Source organism: Vombatus ursinus, unplaced genomic scaffold, assembly GCF_900497805.2.
Source record: "Vombatus ursinus unplaced genomic scaffold, bare-nosed wombat genome assembly UNPS02005659.1, whole genome shotgun sequence".
NCBI lineage: Eukaryota > Metazoa > Chordata > Mammalia > Diprotodontia > Vombatidae > Vombatus > Vombatus ursinus.
In genome coordinates, this window is record NW_020945437.1 from 22,544,732 (window position 1) to 22,566,325 (window position 21,594).

The 21,594-nt window shown below is 44.8% G+C and overlaps 1 protein-coding gene across 12 annotated transcripts in view; it reads left to right on the forward strand.

Annotated features, from left to right (window-relative positions):
- Nucleotides 1–20,292, forward strand: part of GDPD5 (glycerophosphodiester phosphodiesterase domain containing 5) — a 168,086-nt gene extending 147,794 nt beyond the window's left edge. For 11 of the 12 annotated variants that reach the window (XM_027848315.1, XM_027848306.1, XM_027848313.1 and 8 more), the window contains 5 exons: nt 390–547; nt 937–1,084; nt 4,598–4,680; nt 11,406–11,518; nt 19,150–20,292. In XM_027848315.1, the coding sequence (XP_027704116.1) occupies nt 390–547; nt 937–1,084; nt 4,598–4,680; nt 11,406–11,518; nt 19,150–19,268 (621 nt within the window). In that variant the 3' untranslated portion in view covers nt 19,269–20,292. Of the gene's footprint in view, nt 1–389; nt 548–936; nt 1,085–4,597; nt 4,681–11,405; nt 11,519–12,453; nt 13,056–19,149 lie in introns of those variants that run through there. The other variant, XM_027848316.1, reaches the window with a different exon arrangement.
- Nucleotides 20,293–21,594: the final 1,302 nt, after the last annotated feature.

The window sequence follows — 21,594 nt, forward strand, 5'->3', positions numbered from 1 at the left end:
TCAGGTCCCAGCTCAGGTATCAGGAAGCCTTCCCTGAATTCTGACTATAAGTGCTCCCTCCATCTTTGAATGTCATGGGCTTCTCTGTGTTTGACCTCTACCATTCACTAACCATGTTCTGTCTCGTATTAGAGCGATCCATCCATTTTCCAGGTGCCCTTCCTCCTAGATCTCAGGAGATGGGAGGGAAGAGATTCCAAGTAGAGACCCCACCCTGGTTTCTCTTGTGTCCTGAGCTGCTGGACTCTCACTTTGGCTCCTTGTGTTAAGGTGGAGATTGAGAAAGACCTGAATGAAAAGTTAGATTAAACCTCATCCCAATCCCAAACTGAGCCTTGACTTTAGGTCCTTTCTTCCTCTCCCCCTAACCCCACCCTACTCCATCCCAGGTTATGTGGCTGCCCAGCAGACAAAGGCCATTGGTAGAGAAAGTAGCCCCAGGCTTCCAGCAGACCTCAGACATCAAAGAGACAGTTGCCGGTCTACGACGTGAGCACATTCAGAAACTGAACTTACGCTACACTCAGGTCTCCAGCCAGGACATCAGGTACAGCCACACCTTCCTTCCAGTGTTTTCCCCCTCCCCCTGGTTCCAGGGAATCCTCAGACGAGTGGGGAAGCTCTTAACTTTACTACTGTATCCCTGTCCTCAGGAAGCTTACAGTTTAGTTAGGGAGAAAGGACATCCCTAGACCATGATGTAATAGAAGGAAATACAGGGTGATGAGTTAGGAATTAAACTTGAGTCCCAGCTCTGCCACTAACTCACACCTATCCCCTCCTCCTTTCTGTGAAATGAGGAAGTTAGGCTAAAAGACCTAAGAGCCCTTTCAGCTCAGAAGCGCCCATGACTGTGGTTTTCCAGTTGGTTCTGAGAGGTCAGACTTCAGAGGCACTCACGTGTTCTTTTTCACTCTTCCCTGCTCCCCTAATTAGGGACTGCTCTGCGTGGAACCTGAGCGTGAACCTCTACACGGTCAATGAGCCCTGGCTCTTCTCCCTCCTGTGGTGCTCAGGTGTCCAGTCTGTCACATCTGACAACTCCCAAACCCTGTCCAAGGTGCCTTCCCCCATCTGGATCATGGTAAGCCTGGCAGACCCCAGCACAGGTGACAGAGAGAAAATAATTAAGAGACATTTATTAGACGCTTATTGAGCTAAGCACAAAGCAAAGTCAAAGGCAGTCCCTCAAGGAGCTTACATTCTAATAAGCCAACACTATAGGAGACTGGAACTAAGAGCTAAGGAACCCAGTTCCCCTTTCTTGCCCTGTGGGTGTGAAAAAAAAAATTCCCCTAGATCTGTGATTTTATCTGTGTAGTCCCTGTATCAATGCAAATCTTATAACTTAGAGTCTTAAGGAATTTTTCTGGGGGGCACTGGGAAATTGAGAGACTTGCACAGAGTTATGTAAGCATCAAATGTCAGAAATTGGACTTCAGATCCAATTTAGAGGAAAAATACTAGAGATACCTGGAAGAAAACACAGATCTAATTTTCGTAACTTTAAATGTGGGTGGATTAAACAAAAGTGACAAATTAGATAAGAAATAAATGCTATTTTGTACAGAAGGGAAGTGATGGAGAGGTCAAGGTGGTCTATGGAGCTTGTATGCCAAGTCTGGCCTGTTTCCAAGGCCCCATCCTCTTTTCTCTTTATCATCATGATTCTCATTTCTCTGGTTGCATTAAGGTTTATAAAGAATTATGTTCACAACAACTCCACGAGGGAGGTGGTGCATCTGTTATCCTCATTTTCAAATGAGGAAACTTATCCAGAATCGCACAGTTCATAGGTTCCAGAGCCAGAATACAAAAACCAGGCCTCCTGGCTCCGCAAGTCCAATGTTCTTTCCACTACACTAAGCTGCTTCTCAATAAAAGAACCAGAGGGTCAAAAATATAGAACCAGCAGCAACATTAGAGGCATCTAATCCAACCCTCCCGTTTTACAGGTAATGAAACTGAGCTCCAGAGAGAAAAAATGATCTGTCTAAGGTTGCACATAAGATCACAGATTTAGAGCTAAAAGGCATTTTATTTTTGAGGCTTACAGTCATCCACCCATCTCCCCTCTAGTATTTTTGCAAATGAGTTAATACTCTCAACTGGTATTGCCCCTGGCTACCATCCCTCTTCGATGAGCAAAATGGTTTATCATTGTGCGGATAAGGCGGTTTCTGAGCCCATTTGACCTCCTTGTTGTAATGACTGCTTTATGCTGGTTCAGCTCTTGTGTGAAATGATCATCATCAAGGTCAATGTCTTTGTCTCTTAATTTCTCGTTTTCCAGCATCAGTGGCTGCAGGATCAGTCAGATCCTAGCTGTCGCAGTTCTGTGTGTCTTTTATTTTCATCAATGTGTCTTCAAATTGGATATTGATTTTGACCTTTGTTGATATGACTCCCACATCAATAGTCAGCCATTTTTTGTCTGTCTGGATATAACTAGTTTCTTTTTCTTTTCTTTTCTTTTCTTTTCTTTTTTTTTTTTGCCATTTTATTCAGTGCCTGCAGTGTCCAATGCCTTCCAACTCTTAAAGAACATATGTTTCTGGGTGGTCTACATACCTTTGGCTTCTTTCATGTCTTAAACCCAAACCATATTTTCCTACATCTTCTCTTCATTTTCCCTGTGCCCACCTTCCATTTGAAATCTCCAAAAATCAGGGTATAAATTGACTTGAATTGAGGTTTCTTATCAAGTCTCCATAGGGCTACATAAAAACAAAAGGCAAATTTGCGTGGTCTTTTTCAGATTTTGTTTCTTTTCTTAAGGGAAAGAAATAAAAGATTAAACTCATCAATTTAAAAATTAATGACCTTCAACATAAAATGTTATTCAGTGATCACAAAAAAAGATTCCTAGTACAGTATTTCTGAAATAAAAAGGTACACCATTAATTAATATTAATTAAAATTAATGACCAAGAACATAAAGTGTTTTTCATTGTTAATGAAAAAAATTTCTAATATAGTACTTCTGTTCTGAATGAGATCTAAATAAAGTGGAAGATGGGAAAGGAATAACGATAACATTTATATTGTGCTTACTGTGTGCCAGGCACTGTGCTAAGTGCTTTACAATTCTTATCCCATTTGATCCTCACAACAATCCTGGGAGGTCATTGGAAGGTAGGAAGAAGGGAATGAACGGTGAGAAAAGCAGACAGATCAAGGAAAAAGTTAGAAAGAGACAAGTAAACATAAAGAGAAAGGGAGAAATAAAGGGGAACACACACATACAGAGAGGGAGATAAAATACACATACTTCCCACTTCTATCCACTTACATTTACAAACATTTATTGACTACCTGGGAGGGTAAAGTAGTACATCCCAGACAATCAATTCATAAGCATTTATTAAATACTTACTACGTGTCAGAAGAAATATTAAACACTAGGGAAATTTTTTCTTAAAAGGCAAAAACAACCTCTGCCTTCAAGGAGTTTTCATTCTACTGGGTAACCTACAAGAAATACATGGTAGATGAAAGGCATCTTGTAGGAAATGTCCCTAGCAGCTGGGAGGTGGGGGGGATCCAGGAAAGACCTGTTCGAGGCAGGTGGTGCTTGAGCCAAGTATTAAAGGAATCCTGGGATTCTGAGAATCAGCAGTTGATAGGGAGAACATTCCAGATGCATAGCTGTCCTCATAGGTGCATACATAGTACCAAGATATACAACTCCAGACCGAGACATGAACTCCACAAAGACACAAACTCCACAAACACTGACATCCCAGATATATACTCCACACACTAACGTGGAATAAAAACATAAAGAAAGAGGAGAGAAAAAAGACAGTTCAGCAAAACCAACCCACACATCAACCAAGTCTGATAATGGATGCCATATCGCACGTCCATCCTTCCCCCAACTCTGCAAACAAGAAATAGTGTTCGATTTTTTGTTTCTTCTCCAGGGCCAAATTTGGTTATGAAAATTGTAGTTTTGTTGTTTCCATTTACATTGTTGTAGTTGTGCCTATTGTTTCCTGGTCCTGCTTGCATCATTCTGCATCAGTTCATGTAAGTCTTCCTGTGCTTCTCTGAAGTCTTCATATTCATCCTTTCTTACAGGGTAATAATATTCCACCATCGCTTGATTTTCACGTGTTACCTAAAGATACTCCACCCCACAGATACAGACACACTCCCATTTTCCCATACTTAAAGTGATTAGTAATTTCATCAGTGTGGATTGGGTCACCGGTCCAACTCCCCTCCCTTCTGTATCTTACTCTATCGTTTCAGTGAGTTGCTGTGGCCAAAAAATTGATGATCGCAGCAATGAGCTTCTTGGACCTTAGCTAGGAGGTCAAATGCTGAGTCCATCCCTGGGCTTAAAGGCTTTCCAACTAGATGGGACCTTTGAGAGCCCAAGCCCCATTTAGGCCACCAAAAGACATCAGGGAGGTTATTATATCCCTATATTACCATAGGATCGTAGACTTAGAGCTTAAAGGGACCTCAGAGGCCTTCTAATCCAATCACCTCATCTTCCTCTCTGAGGAAGGACCGTGAATTGTTGCAGCTCCTTCTGGAGGGGCTCCTCCTGCCCGCTGAGTCCTTTGGGTATCCAATTGTTTTCCAGGCCCCGGACGAGTACTGTCTCATCTGGATCACAGCTGACTTGGTCTCCTTCACACTCATCGTGGGCATTTTCGTACTTCAGAAGTGAGTAATGTCGGCTACCTCCAACGGCTGGACCCCAAGCCCTGGTTCCTGCCAGGCCAGGATTAACCTTACCCTCAACCTATTGCCACAAACTCCTTGCAGTCCAGGGGCCTCATCTCGAGGTTCTTTCAGCTGTACCATTTTTTGCCCATTGAGGTTACTTAAGGGACCTTGGACCGGTCATTTCTTTTGTCTGAGCTTTGGCTTCTCCTTTTTAAAATGAGGAGATGGGTCCAGATCAGAGGTGTCACACTCAAATAGAAATGTGTGCGTATTAATTTAGAAAACCACAAATTAACATTATGTTGTGTTGTATTTTTATTTATCTTGTTTAACTTTTCCCTAATTACATTTTAATCTGGTTGGGTAAGCATTAGGCATTTGCTGCCTCTGGTCTAGATAATTCTGTATGGCTGATTCCAGTTCTGAATCCTTTGAGCCCAAGAGTTTTCTCCTTCTCCTCTTTGGCCAGAGGCTGAAACCCCAGAGTCAAGCTCAGTGTATAGGAAAACAAACCCGAAGTTAAAAGGATTGATCCCAGTTGTGCCTCAGCTCTGGCAAGGTTGGTGGGCTGAAATGAGAGCCCCGGACCGAGCATCAGGAGACCAGGTTTCAAATCCTAAGTTGTTTTCACATGTAATTAGAAAAAAAAAAATTTTAAAGAAAAAAAAAAGAAGGAAAATCCTAGTTCTGTTACCCCCTTACCATGTGACCTTAAACAAGTCACTTTCCATCTCTGAGTGTCAATTTCCCTCTTCTTCAAAACTGGCCTGTGGGGCCTTGTTCAGTCTTCCTCCCAGAGGAGAGTATGATGGAACACTTAAGAGAATCCAGACACTTTATCTATAGAGAATAATCCCATTTTTGCCTGTGCCTCAATTTTTAAAGCTCCTTATATTTTAAAAGCTCTTTGTAATCCATAGGGAGCTCTCAAGAAGGGAGTGTCTTATAGTGGTCTTGGAAGGAAGGAAAACTCAGGTTGGCATCCTGTCCCCAACACAAGTGGATAGGGAATGATAACACCTAAAGTACATGCTGCACAAGATTGTTGTGAAGCTGAAATGAAATTAGTAGGTGAAGTGTTTTTACAAACCTTAAACTGCCATAGAAATATCCGCTATCATCATCATTATTATTATAACTGTTTATAATCCCTTTTAGGGGCTTAACAATTTATAATGTCTTTTATAATTTTAAGGCAATTTATAGTTTATAACTAACAATCTGTGAAGCCTTTTACTATTTACAAGGCCCTTTTCTATTTTCACAGCGTTTTATCTTGTCTATTAAGCACCTACTATGTGCCAGGCTCTATGCTGGATGAGTCAGACCATCTTTGCCCTCGAGAAGCTTATATTCCACTGGGGGAACAGAGTTGTCTCTGCAGTTAAATTTTTCAAGGAACAATTATATATCTTGAACATATCCCGGAGAGACTCCTTGCTGAAGCAAAGCCCGCCTTTAAGGTGGCATTTGGCATTTTTATTCTCCAAGGAGGGTCCTAAATTCCCTATTTTTCAATCAGTTTGTGTGACTGGGAATGTGCATTCAGCTGCAGAGAATCATTTGCAAAAACTTGTGCAAGTCACTTCACCTCTGTCTGCCTCAGTTTCCTTATCTGTAAAATGGAGATAATAATAGCGCCTACCTCCAGAGGTTGTTGTGAGGATCAAATGAGGTTGTAATTTGTAAAGTGCTCAACACAGTATCTGGCACATAGTAGGCACTCTATAAATGTTAGCTATCATCATTAGTGGTGTTGTTTTTATTATGATGGGTATCAGTATTATTATCATCATTATTATTAACATTGTTATATCATTAAGGTTGCCCTTGACCAGAGGATTGGAGGGGCGGCTTTCCCCATCCATTATCCCATGTGCCTCCTCATAGCGCCTGTGTGGAGTTGACCGCACAGAGATTAGTACCTTTGTCAAGTGGGACAGTAACCTGACTCACTGAGGTGCCACAGTGAATCATCTGCAGGCCCCCCACTCTCCTGGTCTGCAGTCGAGAATTCTTTTCACCCCGTCACATCCCTGTCTCAGAGGGTGTCAGAGGAGATGCTTTGTCTGCCCCATGAAAGACCGTCTTTTCCCCTACCCTGGACAAGAAGCACAGGGCTGCGCCTCCCTGTGGCCTGTGCCCCAGGGAGGTTCAGGAGGCACTGGGGAGATGGAAGCTGGCCAGGGAGAGAGCAAAGAACCCATTGGGTGGAGTCGGGGGGAGGAAGCCCCTCAGAGGCCCCTGACTTCTCTGACCATTGTGCCTGTCCCTCCTCTCTTCTCTTCTGCTGCGCTCGGGCCTCTCTCAGCTATCACTTAATCAGGTAATTCTGCTGATGCCTTTCTTTCCTCCCTACTTGGCCTTCCTCTCCCCACTTAGCCTCTGTCCTTCCCATCCCTCACTCCCTTATCTCTTTTCCTTCCTTCTCCATTCTCCTGTTTTCTTTTTCCTCACCTTACCCTTGCTTCCCTCCTCTACTCCTCCTCCTGTCCTATTCTCCCTTCTTCCTCTCCTGCTTTTTCCTCCTGTCTCCCATCTCCCTCCATCCTTCTCACTTCTCCTTCGACTTCTCTCCTAGTGTGATAAAAAGAGCCCTAGAAACTTTGATTTTACCCAGCTCAGTTGGTCCCTGACTTGTCTGATCCTAGACAGATCACTTCTCTTCTTGGGAACCTCATTTTCCCCATATGTAAAATCAGGAGGTTGGACTGAATGGACTCTTAAGATTACCCTTCCAGTTCTGGTAGTCTAGACTATTTCTGTGCTCCCTCCCCTCTCCGCCTTCTCAAGGAACACTTTCTTCCTTCCCTTCTGCCTCCCTTCTGCCTCCTATCCCCCTTGGATAAGAGAATTGCACTCAGCAGGGCTGGGGGGGCTAAGGTGAGAATAAGGACAGGGGCTGAGCTGGGAAAAGGATAAAAAAGGAAAAACCACTGCTTTTGTCAATTGGAGTTCCAACTGACATCTCCTTTAGATCCCCAAAAGAGGAGAAGGCTGCCTCAGTCTCCCCACCCTGTCCCCTTTCAGGGTTCCCTTCATTTTTGTGTCCTGGACCTCTTTTGGCGGTCTGGGGAAGCCTGTGGACCCTTCTCAGTCACATTTTTAATTTCATAGAATAAATGCATAGGATTGCAAAGTAAACCAATTACATTAAAATACAGTTATCAAAATATGGTTGTTGTTTTTTAAAGTTCACAGACCCCAGATTAAAAACCACTGCCTTAGGCCCTTTCCTCGGCCAAAATGGAGGGAGCAGTGAGCCCCATGGCCCAGCCATTCAGGAGATGTGGGCTGTGCTGCATGGCAGGGGAGCTCTGGAGCTCTGTGGGATTAAAGCACAGGTGCTAATTGTAGGCTTCTTCCCAGACCAGACTTTCTACAGTGGTGGTGTCTGGTAGGCTGTGGTTGGCATTGCACTTAGCACAGTTCTAGCACAGTTCTGGAATACCCTGGACACATGGCTCAGTCTCTCCTCTCCCTCTTTCTCCCCTTCTATATGTCTCTCCTTCCCTTCTTCTCCCTCTCCTATCTCTCTCTCCCTCCTTCCTTCTCTCTTTTTTCCCCTCTTCCCTTTTCCCCTTTCCCTCTCTCTTTTTCTCCCTCTCCCCTTCACTCCCACTTCTCTGTCTCTCTCCTCCACCCCTGATATAGATTAATTTCTGCTTGCCACTCTCTCTGCTTCTCTCTCTATCAGTGATCATGGATTTCTCCCTCTCTCTTCCCCTCTGCCCATCCTATCCTCATAGTTCTCTGTCCTTCACTGTCCTGATTATAAAAGAGTTTCCAAAACTCTTTTCCAACCCCCACCCGCAATCTCCTTAACCTTACCTCTTCCTTTAGGGAGATTTTGGGTTCTGATATCAGCTCTCCCACTAACTTTCTATGTGACCATGGGCAAGTCATTTCCCTTCCTTGGCCTCAGTTCGCCCATCTGCCAAATGAGGAGGTTGCATTGGCTGATCCCCTAGATGCTTCCTCCTCTGGCATTCCAGGTGTCTGTGGCTGGGTTAGCACGGTTTAAGGGTCCTCTTGCCCTCATTCTTTTTCCCGCTCCTTCCCAGTTCACTGCCCAGCAGCCCTTGCTAGCAGGAAATGCTTCCTGCCCTCCAACCTCCATCTTTTACAATGTTGTCCAAACCTTCCCTGCCTTCAGAGGACGGGAAGGAAGGTCTGGCTCCTGCCCCTGGCTATAGCTGTATGGGGCAGGCTTCTCTATGCTAGGGGATCTCTGCCTGGGTACTTCAGATCTGTATTCTTTTAAATACTGGTCAGAGAAGCTGACATGTAAAGAGAACCCTCGTTGATAAAAAGAAGAATCACTTTCATAAAGTACTATTCCTCTAATTTGTTTTGGATGCCAAGTCAGATTTTTATATGTTGAGGGGAAGGGTCACTTGAGATGGAGCCCACTGGGATGTTCTTAGCAATACCCCTGCAAATTTATACCTACTTTTAAGCCAGAACTCACCTTCTACCCTTTTTTGTGGATAATTAATTTATAAAATGATCCATTTGATTTTTGGTGGAGAAGGAGCCTATCCCTACTCCCTGGATAAGCCATTGACTGGGAGAAGAGCCCTAGCATTCTTTGCGTCCCCATAACAATCGTCCCTTCCCCCCCTCCCCCCCAGCAAAGGATGGAACCAAAGGCCTCGCTGGTCATTTGCCTCCTTCCCCTTCTCTCTCCCTTACTCATACGTGCCCCATCTCGATACCCCCCTCCCCAGCCTCCCCTCAAAGCCATTCCTCCACCACCTCTTACTCCTTGCTTAGCTTTCCCTTAGCCATCAGAGGAACACCCTCAGCGTGGCTGGTTAATGCTTCAGACTGTAGCTCCCCTTGAAGAGCAGTTTGGGATTGTCACATTGCTTTAGCACTGGGGGTAGAAGAGAGGCAGAGGAGCACTGTCTCCCTGGTGACAAGCTCTGCTCCCCTTTCACTCTTCTGCTCCTCCCTCTTCCCCCACAAGACTGTCCTCCCTTCTTTCTCTTGGTTCCTTCTTCGCTAGCCATTAAAAGTAGATGCTGTCTGACCCCCCCCCCCCCCCCTCCATTCTAGCAGACTCCCTGTCACGATAGCCCAGCCCCACAAAGCTTGTTATAGTAGACTCCTGTTGTAGTGAACCCCAGTATAACAACCCCTTATCAAACCAGTAAGCCTCTTTTATATTTTATACAAAATACCCAATATTGGGTATAAAATACTTTTATACCCAAGTCTGGATCTAGCAAACCTTCTTGAATAATAATCCTCCAGGTTATAGAAGACTCCCTCTGACAGTGACTTTTGTTATAGCAGGGCCCTTTCAGTGTATTCTTCTTATAGTAGACCCCATGTGCTGTAGACTGTGAGTTTTAGCTCACTCCTATTACAGCCAATTCTCTGCCTAGAGACTTTTCTAATCGCATACCTCTGTTAGAGCAGACCCCTGGTGCCTAGTGCATACCTGCTGGATAGCAAATCTCTGTTACATCAGAGACCTCATAGATCAGATCACAGTTCCAAAAGGCCCCAGTTTCGGGTTGATAGTTGTTACAGTAGATCTTAGCTAGACCACATCTGTTATTGGCAATGTCTTCTGCCCTGCAGTAATCACTATTGATCCCCTTTAATAAAGACGTGTTAAAACAGATCTTCTATGCAGTGGGCCTCTTATACTGTAGCCTGTCCTAGCTGATGCCTTTGTAATAGTGATTCCTATGGTTGTATGTTATCAATAACATAGATCTCTGTAATAGCAGACTCTTTATATGAAGCCCCTATTATAGCAAGCTACTGTAGTAGTGATCGATGATATAGCATGCTTCTCTTATAGTATACCTTTCAGATACGTAATAGGCCTTTCTTAGTAGCTAGCCTTTCTTATATTCAGCCCCTATTATATAGCATGCCACTGTAATAGTGATCGCTGTTCCAATAGGTTCTTCTTATACTAGGCACCTATTGTAGCAGGCCACTCACTGTAGTAGTGATCGCTGGCATAGCAGGCCCCTTTTGTAGTATACCCTTCAAATACATAACAGGCCTTTTTTAATAGTTAGTGTTTCTTATATTAGGCCCCTATTACAGCAAGTCACTATAGTAGTGATCTCTTATAATGATTATAGATTCCCTGTAAATAGTGCCTCTATTATAGTAGGCCACTGTACAACAAGAGACCCCTGTTAATTATTAGTTCCCCTGTAATCATGACCTCTGTTAAAGCAGACCCCTTGCAAGGGTAAGGGGATAGGCTAGACATTTACAAACACAGTGTACCCCTCAGAGCGTGAGATGTATGCTGGAAGAAGCCTTGAGCTAGGGAACAGGATGCTTCGGTTCTAGACTGGGCTGTGTTATTCCATGACCTTGGTCATGGCCCTTTCTGAGCCTCAAGTTCTTTCTCTAGACCAGAAGATGACCTCTCAGGGCCCTCCTAGCTCTGCATTCTGTGTTCTGAGAAGCTTTCTAACTTTGACAGAACATGATTTATGACTCTTAGTTTCCCTCTGCTTTCTGGAATACTCTACTCCAGAGCGACTACTGTAGCTTGGGGTCTCTTTCTTGGAAAGGGAGGAAACAGCAAGACCTGAGACCCAAATGCTAAGCCCTATGATCAGGCTTCCTGAACCTGACCCTGACTGGCCCTTACTATGCAGGCAGGGCACACTGGCTCAGGGCTTAGGCCCAGGCCACTCAAAACAGTAGAGCATCACCCTCAGCCTTCTTCCCATCCATAGGTGGCGACTGGGCAGCATCCGGACCTACAACCCAGAACAGATCATGCTCAGTGCAGCTGTGCGTAGGACCAGCCGTGATGTCAAGATCATGAAAGAGAAGTTGATCTTTTCAGGTGAGCCGCGGGATCTGCCCTCTGAACCTGCTGTGGGGGAGGGATCTGGGAAAGATAAAGCTGGAGGTGGGAAATGTGGAAAAGGGGAGCAGGTACCCTATCCCAGCTTTCCTGAGAAAGGGCATCCCTTAAATCGGGGGTTCTTAATCATTTTTGTGTAATGGACCCCTTTGGCAGTCTGGTAAAACCTATGGACCCTTTCTCAGAATCATGTTTTTAAATACATAAAATAAAATCTATAATATTGCAAAGGAAACTATATTGAAATAGTTATCAGAACTTTTTTTAAAGGTCATAGACCCTAGGTTAAGAATGCCTACCATAAAGAATGTCTCTCTTTAGTAGCTGCTCCTTACCTCCACAACATAGACAGATATGTCCTAGCCGATGGACTCTATCATGGGGAAAGCCTGGTGTAGAAGTGTGTGTGTATGGGCCCATCTTTCTGAATATCCTGCCCTTTATACAGCCGTGAGTAGAACACATACTCTGAGTTGTGCCTCTGTCAACAGAGATAGGTTTGCACTATTCACACAGTCCTCAAAACCAGTCTCACACATTTTTGAGATACACAGTTCTGGAAACAGATTATATGCAAATGGCCCAGATAGACATTTCCCATAAATTCAACCAACATTTCTCATCCTGGGCTAACAAGCCCTAAGGATTTGAATTTCACAAGTCACAATGATAAAGGGGAGTGAGATGACCCTCGGGAGACCTCAGTTCTGGACCTGACTGAGCCACTGGCTGCTGGTTGTATGTGTGTCATTGGGGCAAAGTCACTTCCCTTTCTAGACCCCAGTTTCCCCATCTGTAGAATGAGCAAGTTGGAATATTTGCCCTGTGAGATTCCTTCTGTTTCTGAGCCTTCTTATTCTAGGTTCTAAGCTCCCTTCGAGCTGTGATGTTCTGTGTTCTGTGTTCTCTTCTAGCTTGAATATTTTGTGTTCTGCGTTCACAGTCACTGAATCTCAGATCTGGAAGGGACCACAGAAGGCATCTAGTCCAGCCCTTGGCTGAATCATGAATTCCACCTCTTATATTCCCAAAATCGTTCATTCAGCCTTCCTGTAACTAACCCGGGGGGATGGGGTTTCTAGGACGACTCTCCATTAGGAAGTTTTTCCTTACTTGAATTGAAATCCTCTTCAGTACCATTGATTGAAGCCCAATTCTGCTGTCTCAGCCCAAGCAAAGCAGATCTAACCCTTCTTTGATATGACAACCCTGCAGATAGTGGAGACTGCCCTCCCATCTGCCCTGAGCCTTACCACCTCCACACTGAATACCCTTGGTTCCTTAAACCCCTCCCCATGTGACATGGTTTCAAGTCCTCCGCCCATCGATGGTCTCTGGACACTCTTCAGTTTTGTAACCTTGAAATAGCATCAATGACTCCATTTTGCTTTATCTACCATTTTGTGAAATGAAGTCTCAAAGTCAACCAGCGTCTCAGTTCTTGGCTGCTGAAAGCCCTGAGCCCGGTTTGCTTTACAACCACATGCGCTGCTAAATAAATCACTTGTTTAGATGATGCTCGGTTTTATTATTTAACTGTTAACAGTTTGTTAGAGTCCTTCCTAAAAGGTGGTACCCACAACAAAATTGTTCTGGATGTGGCCTGATGAGAGCTGAGAAGAGTGGGACCCTCACTGTTTTCACTCTAGTTCTTAAGCTTTGTCGTAGACCCTTTGGGCAGTCTGGGGAAACCCCTTCTCAGAATGATGTTTTTAATTGCATAAAAATGAACTACATAGGGTTACAAAGGAAACAGATTCTATTGAAATAGAATTACCAAAATAGTGGGAAGGGAATAAACATTTATATAGCACCTACTATGTGCCAGGCACTGTGTTAAGAACTTTACAAATAGTATCTCCTTTGATCCTCACAACACTCTTCGAGGTAAGTGCTATCATTATCTTCATTATGTAGTTGAGGAAACTGAGGCAAACAGAGGTTAAATGACTTGTCCAGGGTCACACAGCTAGGCAAGTGTCTGTGGCTGGATTTGAATTCAGGTCTTCCTGACTGTGGGCACAGTGCTATATCCACTGTACTACTAGCTTCCTTAAAAATATTCATATAAGCCAGTTAATGGGCCCCAAGTGAAGACCCTTTGCTCTCGGGTCTAGACTTTCTGCTATGTCCTGTTCTCTTAGCTTCTTTGTCATATTATTGAATTACATTAGCTAAGCAGTCCATGAAAATCCCTGGCTCCTTTACATACTGACTGTAGTCCAGCTATACCTCTCCCATCCTGGACTTACTCAGTTGATTTTTTTTTTGTAAATCAGAGGGTCTCAAAGTTTAACTCAAAGCTAGCTTCTCTTTTTTTCCCCATTGGAATGATTTCTGTTTGTATTTGTAGGCTTTCTTTCTTGAGAGTTTCCCGTCCATCATGAAATGACGTACCCTATAGGCCAGAGGATCTGAGCTATCCTTTCTTCAAACCGTTGGGAATCTCTTCTTCCCAAATCTAAGATGCCTATGAATCTGTACCCCCAGCTTTCTGGTCCTCTAGCCCATACTCCAAGGAGGATTGGCTGCAATACTTCCTCTTAAGAATCCCGTCATTTCAACTTGTTTGGGAGAATTAGATCAAGAATAACAATCACTGATGCCACTCCTGCCTTCTTCTAAATCATCATTAATGCAAGTCAAAAACGTTTCCTTATGAAAAGAGGCCCAGCAAATGACTGGGGAATTGAGGTCTCCCCCACCCCCACACTGCTTCTATATCTTGTCTCTGTCCTGGTTTGGTTTTTTGGGTTTTTTTTTTTTTGGCAGGAAGCTAGGCAGGCAGTCTAAATTTGCTCCCACCATGATGCCACCTTTTTCTTCCTTCTTTAATAACAACATTGACATTTATATAGTGTTTCTAAGTTTTACAGAGCACTTCACAAAAATTCTATCATTTGAGCTATTTGACAACCCTATGAGGGAGGTATGACAGGTATTATCCAAATTTTACAGATTAGAAGACTGAGGTTCAGGGAGACTAAGTGATTCACCATGGTCACACAGCTAGTGAGCATCAGGGTAGGGTTTAAACTCTAGGTCTCTATAGACTGAAAGACCAGCAGTCTTTTTCAACATATCATCCACACCCAAAAGCTCTCTGCTATGCTCCTACTATTCCCACCATCTTCTGTTTAAAGAAAACCCTTACAGCTCTGACATTCTGTGTTCTAATGTCCCTCCTAATTCTGACATTTTATGTTCTAAGGCCCATCCCAGTTCTGACATTCTGGGCTCTAAGGACCCTCCCAGCTCTGACATTTCTGTGTTCTAATACTCCTCCCAGTTCTGACATTCTTTGTTATAAGGTCTCTGTGCTAAAGGCCCTCCCAATTCAGACATTCTGGGTTCTAAAACCCCTTTCATCCAGCTCTGACGTTCTGGCTTCTAAGGTCCCTGTCAGATCTGACATTCTGTATTCTAAGGAACTTTCCAGATACAGCATTCTATGTTCTGTCATTTTGGATTCGAGGATTCTAAGCTCCACTAAAGACCATCTTAGCAAGCCCCCAGGTCTGGTCTCTTTCATTCTACCCCACTAGGTGGCAATATGAACCATGTTCCTAGACCACCCCTCTCCCCCTATTTCAGAAGTGCTTCAGAAGGCAGTGCTGCCAGAAAAAAAAGAAGAAGAAGAAGAAGAAGGCAGTGCTGCCTTACATCCTCAAGAGTAAAAGAAGCCAGGTGATTGGCCTGAGCACGGTGTTAATGAAACCATCTCCCCTGATTCCTTAATTCTGGTCCCAGACTGAACCCTAACCCTACATTATCATTGACTAGAGAAGATAAAAGACCGTGGATCATTCTGTGCAAACCCATCTTCCTGCTGGGATCACAACTGCATTGACAAGAATGTTTTCATTAAAAAGTATTGAGACTGCCTGATCTTACTTTGTGATGCTCCAGAGTGTCTCCACCCAAAATCAACTAAAAGTGTCTTCAAACAGAAGGGAGAGTTGGGTGGGCTTGGTCCAGAATTGACACCAGCTTATAGAGAATTCCCCATTTCAACACCCTTCCCCAAAGTTGGACAGCTCAGCCTGAGGGATTAGAGGGGATGGTCCTCTTCATTGGCACCCCCAGGGTCCTGAGCTTTCCTGGCCCCTTTACCAGTATCTTTCAGTCCCCAAGCCCATTGACTAGTGAGGGAACCAGCACAGACAAATAGGGTATCATAGACCCCCAGTCAAGAAGATAAGAGCAGCCTTCTCCTGCCCCAATTTATTAATGTAGTCTATTCAAGAAATATTTACTCCCCTACTGTGTGCAGAGTACTTTGTTGGAGGAGACACAAGTTACAACAACAAACATTTATTAAGCACCTACTGTGTATAGAGAGATAATAGAAAGATTAAAGATTCATTCCCTGCCCTCGGGGAGCTCACAGTCTAGTAGGTGGGCTAAGTCCAGAGAGAACAGAAAACTAAAACACAAATAAGAATATGGTAACAGCATAAGAGGAATATAGAGTGCCAAGGTGCCAAGGAAGGAGAAATCACTTGGCAGGGGAGATTAGGGAGGCTTCCTGAAGGAGGAGGCATTGGAACTGGGTCTTGGAGCATATACAGGCTACATGAAGATAGATTATTTTTGTATTTTTCCCAGGGCCAAGTCAGTCATTCAGTCAACTGGCATTTTTTTCAGCACCTACTACGTGCCCAACGGTGTGCTGCACACCAGAGTTGCTGACTAATAAATGGTTGATAGATGAATGAATGAATTCTCATCAACTGTTTATTAAGCTCCTCCTTTCTCTCTCTCTCAACCTTACTCCCCATATCCAATGAGTTGCCAAGTCCCATCCATCCAACATCTCTCACATGTGTCCCATTCTCTGGACTCACACAGCTTCGCTCTGGTTCAGACCCTCATCACCTCTCCCCTGGACTACAGAGATTCCCAACAGGAGTCTCCACCTACAGTCTCTCCCCTCCTCACTATACCCTCTAGACAGCTGCCAAAGCAGCATCCCGAAAGCAAAAGTTTAAACAGGTGCTCACTCACTCCAGTGTCTCCCCTGTCTCCTTCTTGCCTCCAGGACAAAAGACAACCACCACTGCTTGACATTTGAAATCCTTCACCATCTGACTCCGACCTATCTTTCTAGATTGGGTTCTTATTACCTCCAGTTGATCCTGTCTGTGTCCTGTTTGTACATAGTTATTTACAGGTTGTCTTGCCCCTTGAGCTCTTGGAGAGCAGGGATTGCTTTATGCTTTTCTTGAATCTTCAGTGCCTAGAACAGTGCCTGGCGCAAAGAAGGTGCAGAATAAATGCTTATTGACTTCAATTGTTGTTGATATCACGCACCATCACATGGTCGACATTTCAGCTGAAATGAATTCTTTGCTTCCCCTGCATGGCATTCTCCCACCTCTGAGCTGTCCATGCTCTTCTCCATGCCTAGCGTGCTCTCACTCCTCACTTCTGCCTCTCCAAATCCCTATTGTTGTTGTTCAGTTGTTTCAGTTGTATCTGACCCTTCATGACCCCATTTTGGGTTTTCATGGCAGAGACACTGGAGTAGTTTGCCATTTTCTTCTCCAGCTCACTTTACAGATGAGGAAACTGAGGCAAACAGGGTTAAGTGACTTGCCCAGGGTCACCCAACTAGTAAAAGTGTCTGAGGCCAGAATGGAACTCAGGAAGATGAGTCTTCCTGATGGCCCGACCTCTGTGCGTCATGGTACCACCTAAATGCCCTTAGAGTCAGAAGACCTGAGTTCAATTCCCAACTTTATTCCTTACTCCCTGTGGGACCTTGGGCAAGTCACTTCTCTGAAGAAGCCAATTTCTTCATTGGTTAAATGTGCTGGTTGAGGAAGTGAATGTTGAAAACTAAAAGTTAATTGATTGATTGATTTTTTAAAAAAAGAAAAAATGTGCTGGTTGAATTAGACAACTCTTAAGGTCCCTTCCAGCTCTGAACCTATGAATTTATGAATACTGCAGATCTGCGAATCTGACTTTCTTCCTTGGCCCCCCTAATTCTCCATGTTACCCCTTTTCTCAAGAGAAAAGACTCTCTCTCCCTCCTCCAGTCCTCTTAATTACCTCTTGGAAATGTATGCAGGATGCACTTTTAATTTAGTTTAATCTGCGCTATTAACATTTTCTCCATCACTTTCTTAAGTCTAGACAATCAACAAAATAGTAAATTAAGCCCTGATTTGCTGAGAATTTAACAATGGACACAAGCCTGTTGGATCTGGCTCTAGCAGCCTCCTCCTGATCCTCTGTCTCCTTGCTAAGGTCTCTGTTTTCTCCTCTAAGGAGCCTCCCTTCCCCCTCTATCCCTTAAATCAATGGAGTCAAACTCAAATAGAAATCCAGTCACAAAACTATATATAAGGATCCCTGTGCGTGCATATTGACTTTGAAAACCACATTTTAGCATTATGATTTATTTCATTTTTATTTATTGTTAAACATTTCCTAATTACATTTTTATCTGGTCAGGCCTCAGTGGGGAGCAGTCAGTGTGGTTGACACCTCTGTCCTAAAGAACTCCTCTCCCTGAACACCCCTGGGGCCCCTCCCCACCACACCTACACCCACATACCCCTTCCCTTCAAGATCTCTCTATCCCCTTCCCTTCTATCCCACGACCGATGTTTCTTTCTCTCCTTGGGTGACCTTTCCCTCCATCTCCACTTCTCCCCCCCAGGCTCTCCCTGCCCCTTCCCCTCTCTCCCTCCCCAGAGCCTCTCTAGCCCTTCCCTCCTTCTGTTCTCTCCAGCATCTCTCTCTCTCTGTTTCTGTCTCTGTCTGTCTGTCTCCCTCTCTCTCTCTTCCTCCCCTCCACCTGAAATGTTCCCCTAGAAGTCTCTGGAGATAAAGGTCTGAAACAACTAATTGAGTTCTCATTTGTCCTTGGTCACAACTGGGCTCCCTGCTTCCAGACTCCTTCCCTTAGTCCAAGGCATTGTGGTGAAACAAAGAATTTAAAACAGCAAGGAGCCTTCAAGATGTAGTCTGACTGCCTCCCCCATTTTACGTATGGGATACTGAGGTCCAGAGAGATTGTAAGACTTACCCAAGATCACATAGCTCAGAAGGAGCAAAGCCAGGATTCAAACCTGGTCCGTCGGACTCCAGTCCAGGATTCCTTCCATTACATCTTCTTAATACACAGCCCTGATCACAGAATTCCTCCTCTCAGCAGCCTTCAGTGGCTCCCCTTCACCTTTCATGGTATTCAGGGCTGTTGATGGCATCTAGCCGGTCTCTCTAGACTTGTCCCTCACTATTCCCTGTCACATAATAAATTAATAACAAAAGAAGCAAGTATTTAGTGCTTTAAGGTTTGCAATTTGAGTTATTGAATGAGGATATTGGGAGGCACCTGAACAGAATCCTTGCTATAAGCTTAGCGGATAGATGTCCAGTTTAGCTAGAGCCAGAGTCTTTACCCTCCCCCACTTCACCCAGAGATTGGGTGTCTCTGACATCAGTATCAGTCTGCCTGCCTCCTCCCCAAGGCCAGGTGGAGGTGTCTTTGGCCAGGCGTTCTTCCCTGCTCCCCACTCCTTTATTTCTCATCTCTTCTGTTTCATGAGCATGTACATAACATATATTAATTACCCTTCTCCTTTCCTAACTCTCAGAAATCAGCGATGGTGTAGAGAACACGGATGAGCTCTCCATGTGTTCCGAAAATGGCTTTTCCAATGATGTCCTCACCCCTGTGGAGCCCAAGACACGCCCTGGCAGAGGAGGACGCTAACCCTGAAAGATTCAGTGTCCCCAGCCCATTCCTACCCTTCCAGCCAAGCATGGGAAGGGCCACTGGGCCCCATGGCCTGGCCTGTAAATATGTAGAAAGCCCTCTGAGAGCTGGTGGTATATGTAGGAAGTTGGAGTGCAAGGCAGAGACCAGCAGAAAGTACCCCATGCAGGTCCCCATACTGGCTCCAGTGGGGACATCAAGGTGACATGGAGAAAGAGTTGTCAAGATGCCTTCCCCAACCCCTCAGCTCTGCCTTCACCCACGTTCTCAGTTAGCACCAACCTGTTAGAGTCCTCTTTGGCCAAGCACCTCATCCCTGTATATGTTCTGGGTGGTCAGAATCAAGAGCCAAGCTGTCCTTGGCCCTGGTCATAGAGGGAGGCTACAGTCCCTATGGGAGGGAACCCTTCCTCTTAGGAGGTGCTTTGTTTCCGAACTCCTGGGAGGAGCAGAGACCACAGCCGTCACTGCCCCCAGCTGCTATGAAGATGGGGGTGGGGGCATTCAGGAACTGAGTGCTCCTTGTCAGCCCCACATGGGGGAAGCTAAGAGGAAACCCCAGACAGGACCTGACTCTTCTTTCCCCATGCCCCAGGCAGAGATGTTTCCTCAGTTAGCTCTGCCACCACAATGGAACTACAATACAAGAGGGTCCAGTAGTCAGGGCCACCTGGGACTCTTCCAAACCAGAGAGGGGAACATATGTGTGTGAGATGTCTGTCTGTCTGTGCGCATGAATGAAATTCATTTTTTTAAATTTTTAAATACGGCCTCCAAGGGTAATGGGCGCCCCCTCTGATGAGTGCTGAAACAGCTCCAATCACAATGTAAATATGGAAGCACAAGTGGTATCACTCCCTGCAGAATCACTTATTGAACAAGAAAAGAAATGCCCTGTTTCTTGTGTTCTTGTGCCATCCTGTGCCTAGCAGCAGAGGGCAGCCAGGGTGGCAGAGGGACAGGAGATCATTCCAGACAAGATCAGTTGAAGCTGGGAATGTTTAGCTTAGAAAAGAGAAGGCTTGGGGTGGGGGAAGGGTGGGAGGGAGGGAAGCAGGTGGGGATGAATAATAGTTAGCATTTATATGGTGCTTTAAGGTTGACAAGCACTTCACAAATAGGATCTCATTTGATCCTCACTACAACCCTGTGAGGTTGGTGCTATTATTATCCCATTTTACAGATGAGGAAACTGAGGCAGGCAACAGTTGTGACTTGCCCAGGGTCATCACACAGCTAGTGTCTGAGATCAGATTTGAACATAGGTATTCCTGCCTCCAGGTCCAGTGTGTCATCCACCGGGACAGCTAGCTGCCTGAATGATCCTTAGTTCACATCTCTTTAGTACTCAGCGAATCAATCAACAAGCTTTTATTAAGCACCTAGTATGTGTCACGCACTGGAATACAAAGACAAGAGTGAAACCATCAATCCCTGCCCTCAAGAAGCTTATGTTCTGAGTGGAGCCAACATTTATGTCTATGCAAAATTTAAACAAAATGAGTACAGGGTAGTTGGAGCAGTTGGGGATAGGAGAGATCAGGAAAGGCTTCATGTAGGAGGTGATCCTTGAACCCAGGTCTACTGACTCCTAATCCAGTACCCTATCTGCAGATACCTGAGGAGGGAAGAAAATGAGTTGGTGAGTTAATGGGAGAGTTGAAGGGTCTTTAAGTGCTTGAAAGGAATGGCTTCTTTCCTGACTTGAGAGGACAAGAAGCTTTTATTTCTACCACCTGCCCTCCCCTTTGGACCTTTTTCTTCCTATAGAGGTCCCTCCTGATGGGTGGAGAAAGGAGGGAGGGAATAAACATTTATTAAGCACCTACTCCGTACCAGACATAATGTTAAGTGCTTTACAAATATTACCTCATTTGGTTTGAAAGGAGCAGAGAGGATGGAATGTTTTCTTATACTCTCCAGTTCTGGTCCTGTTAGCTTTCTTTGAGATGTGTTCTTCTAGACTTATGGGTTTCCTTTTCTTCAAAGGAGATGTGACTCTGATTTCTCATCTTCCTTGGGCTAAATCCGGGTTGAGGGGAGGGGGGAGCAAAACCAGGAAAAATGCATCTCGGGGCAGAGAGCCTGGAGCTCACAATCCATCTGGAGAAGCAAGACATGCACACAGAAAACCCATTCCAGCCATTGACCGTTAGATTTTCAGGTGTCCACCCCCTCTCATCTTTGGGACAGTGTCCTTATCCAAGTTCCTAAGGTAGGTGAAGGTCTCTCTTGGGGTCTGAGTCACGCTGGCCAAGGACTAGATCTCAGGACTTCAAGGGTGAGGTGAGAGTGAGCCGTTGGTATCAAGGAATTTCTGGTG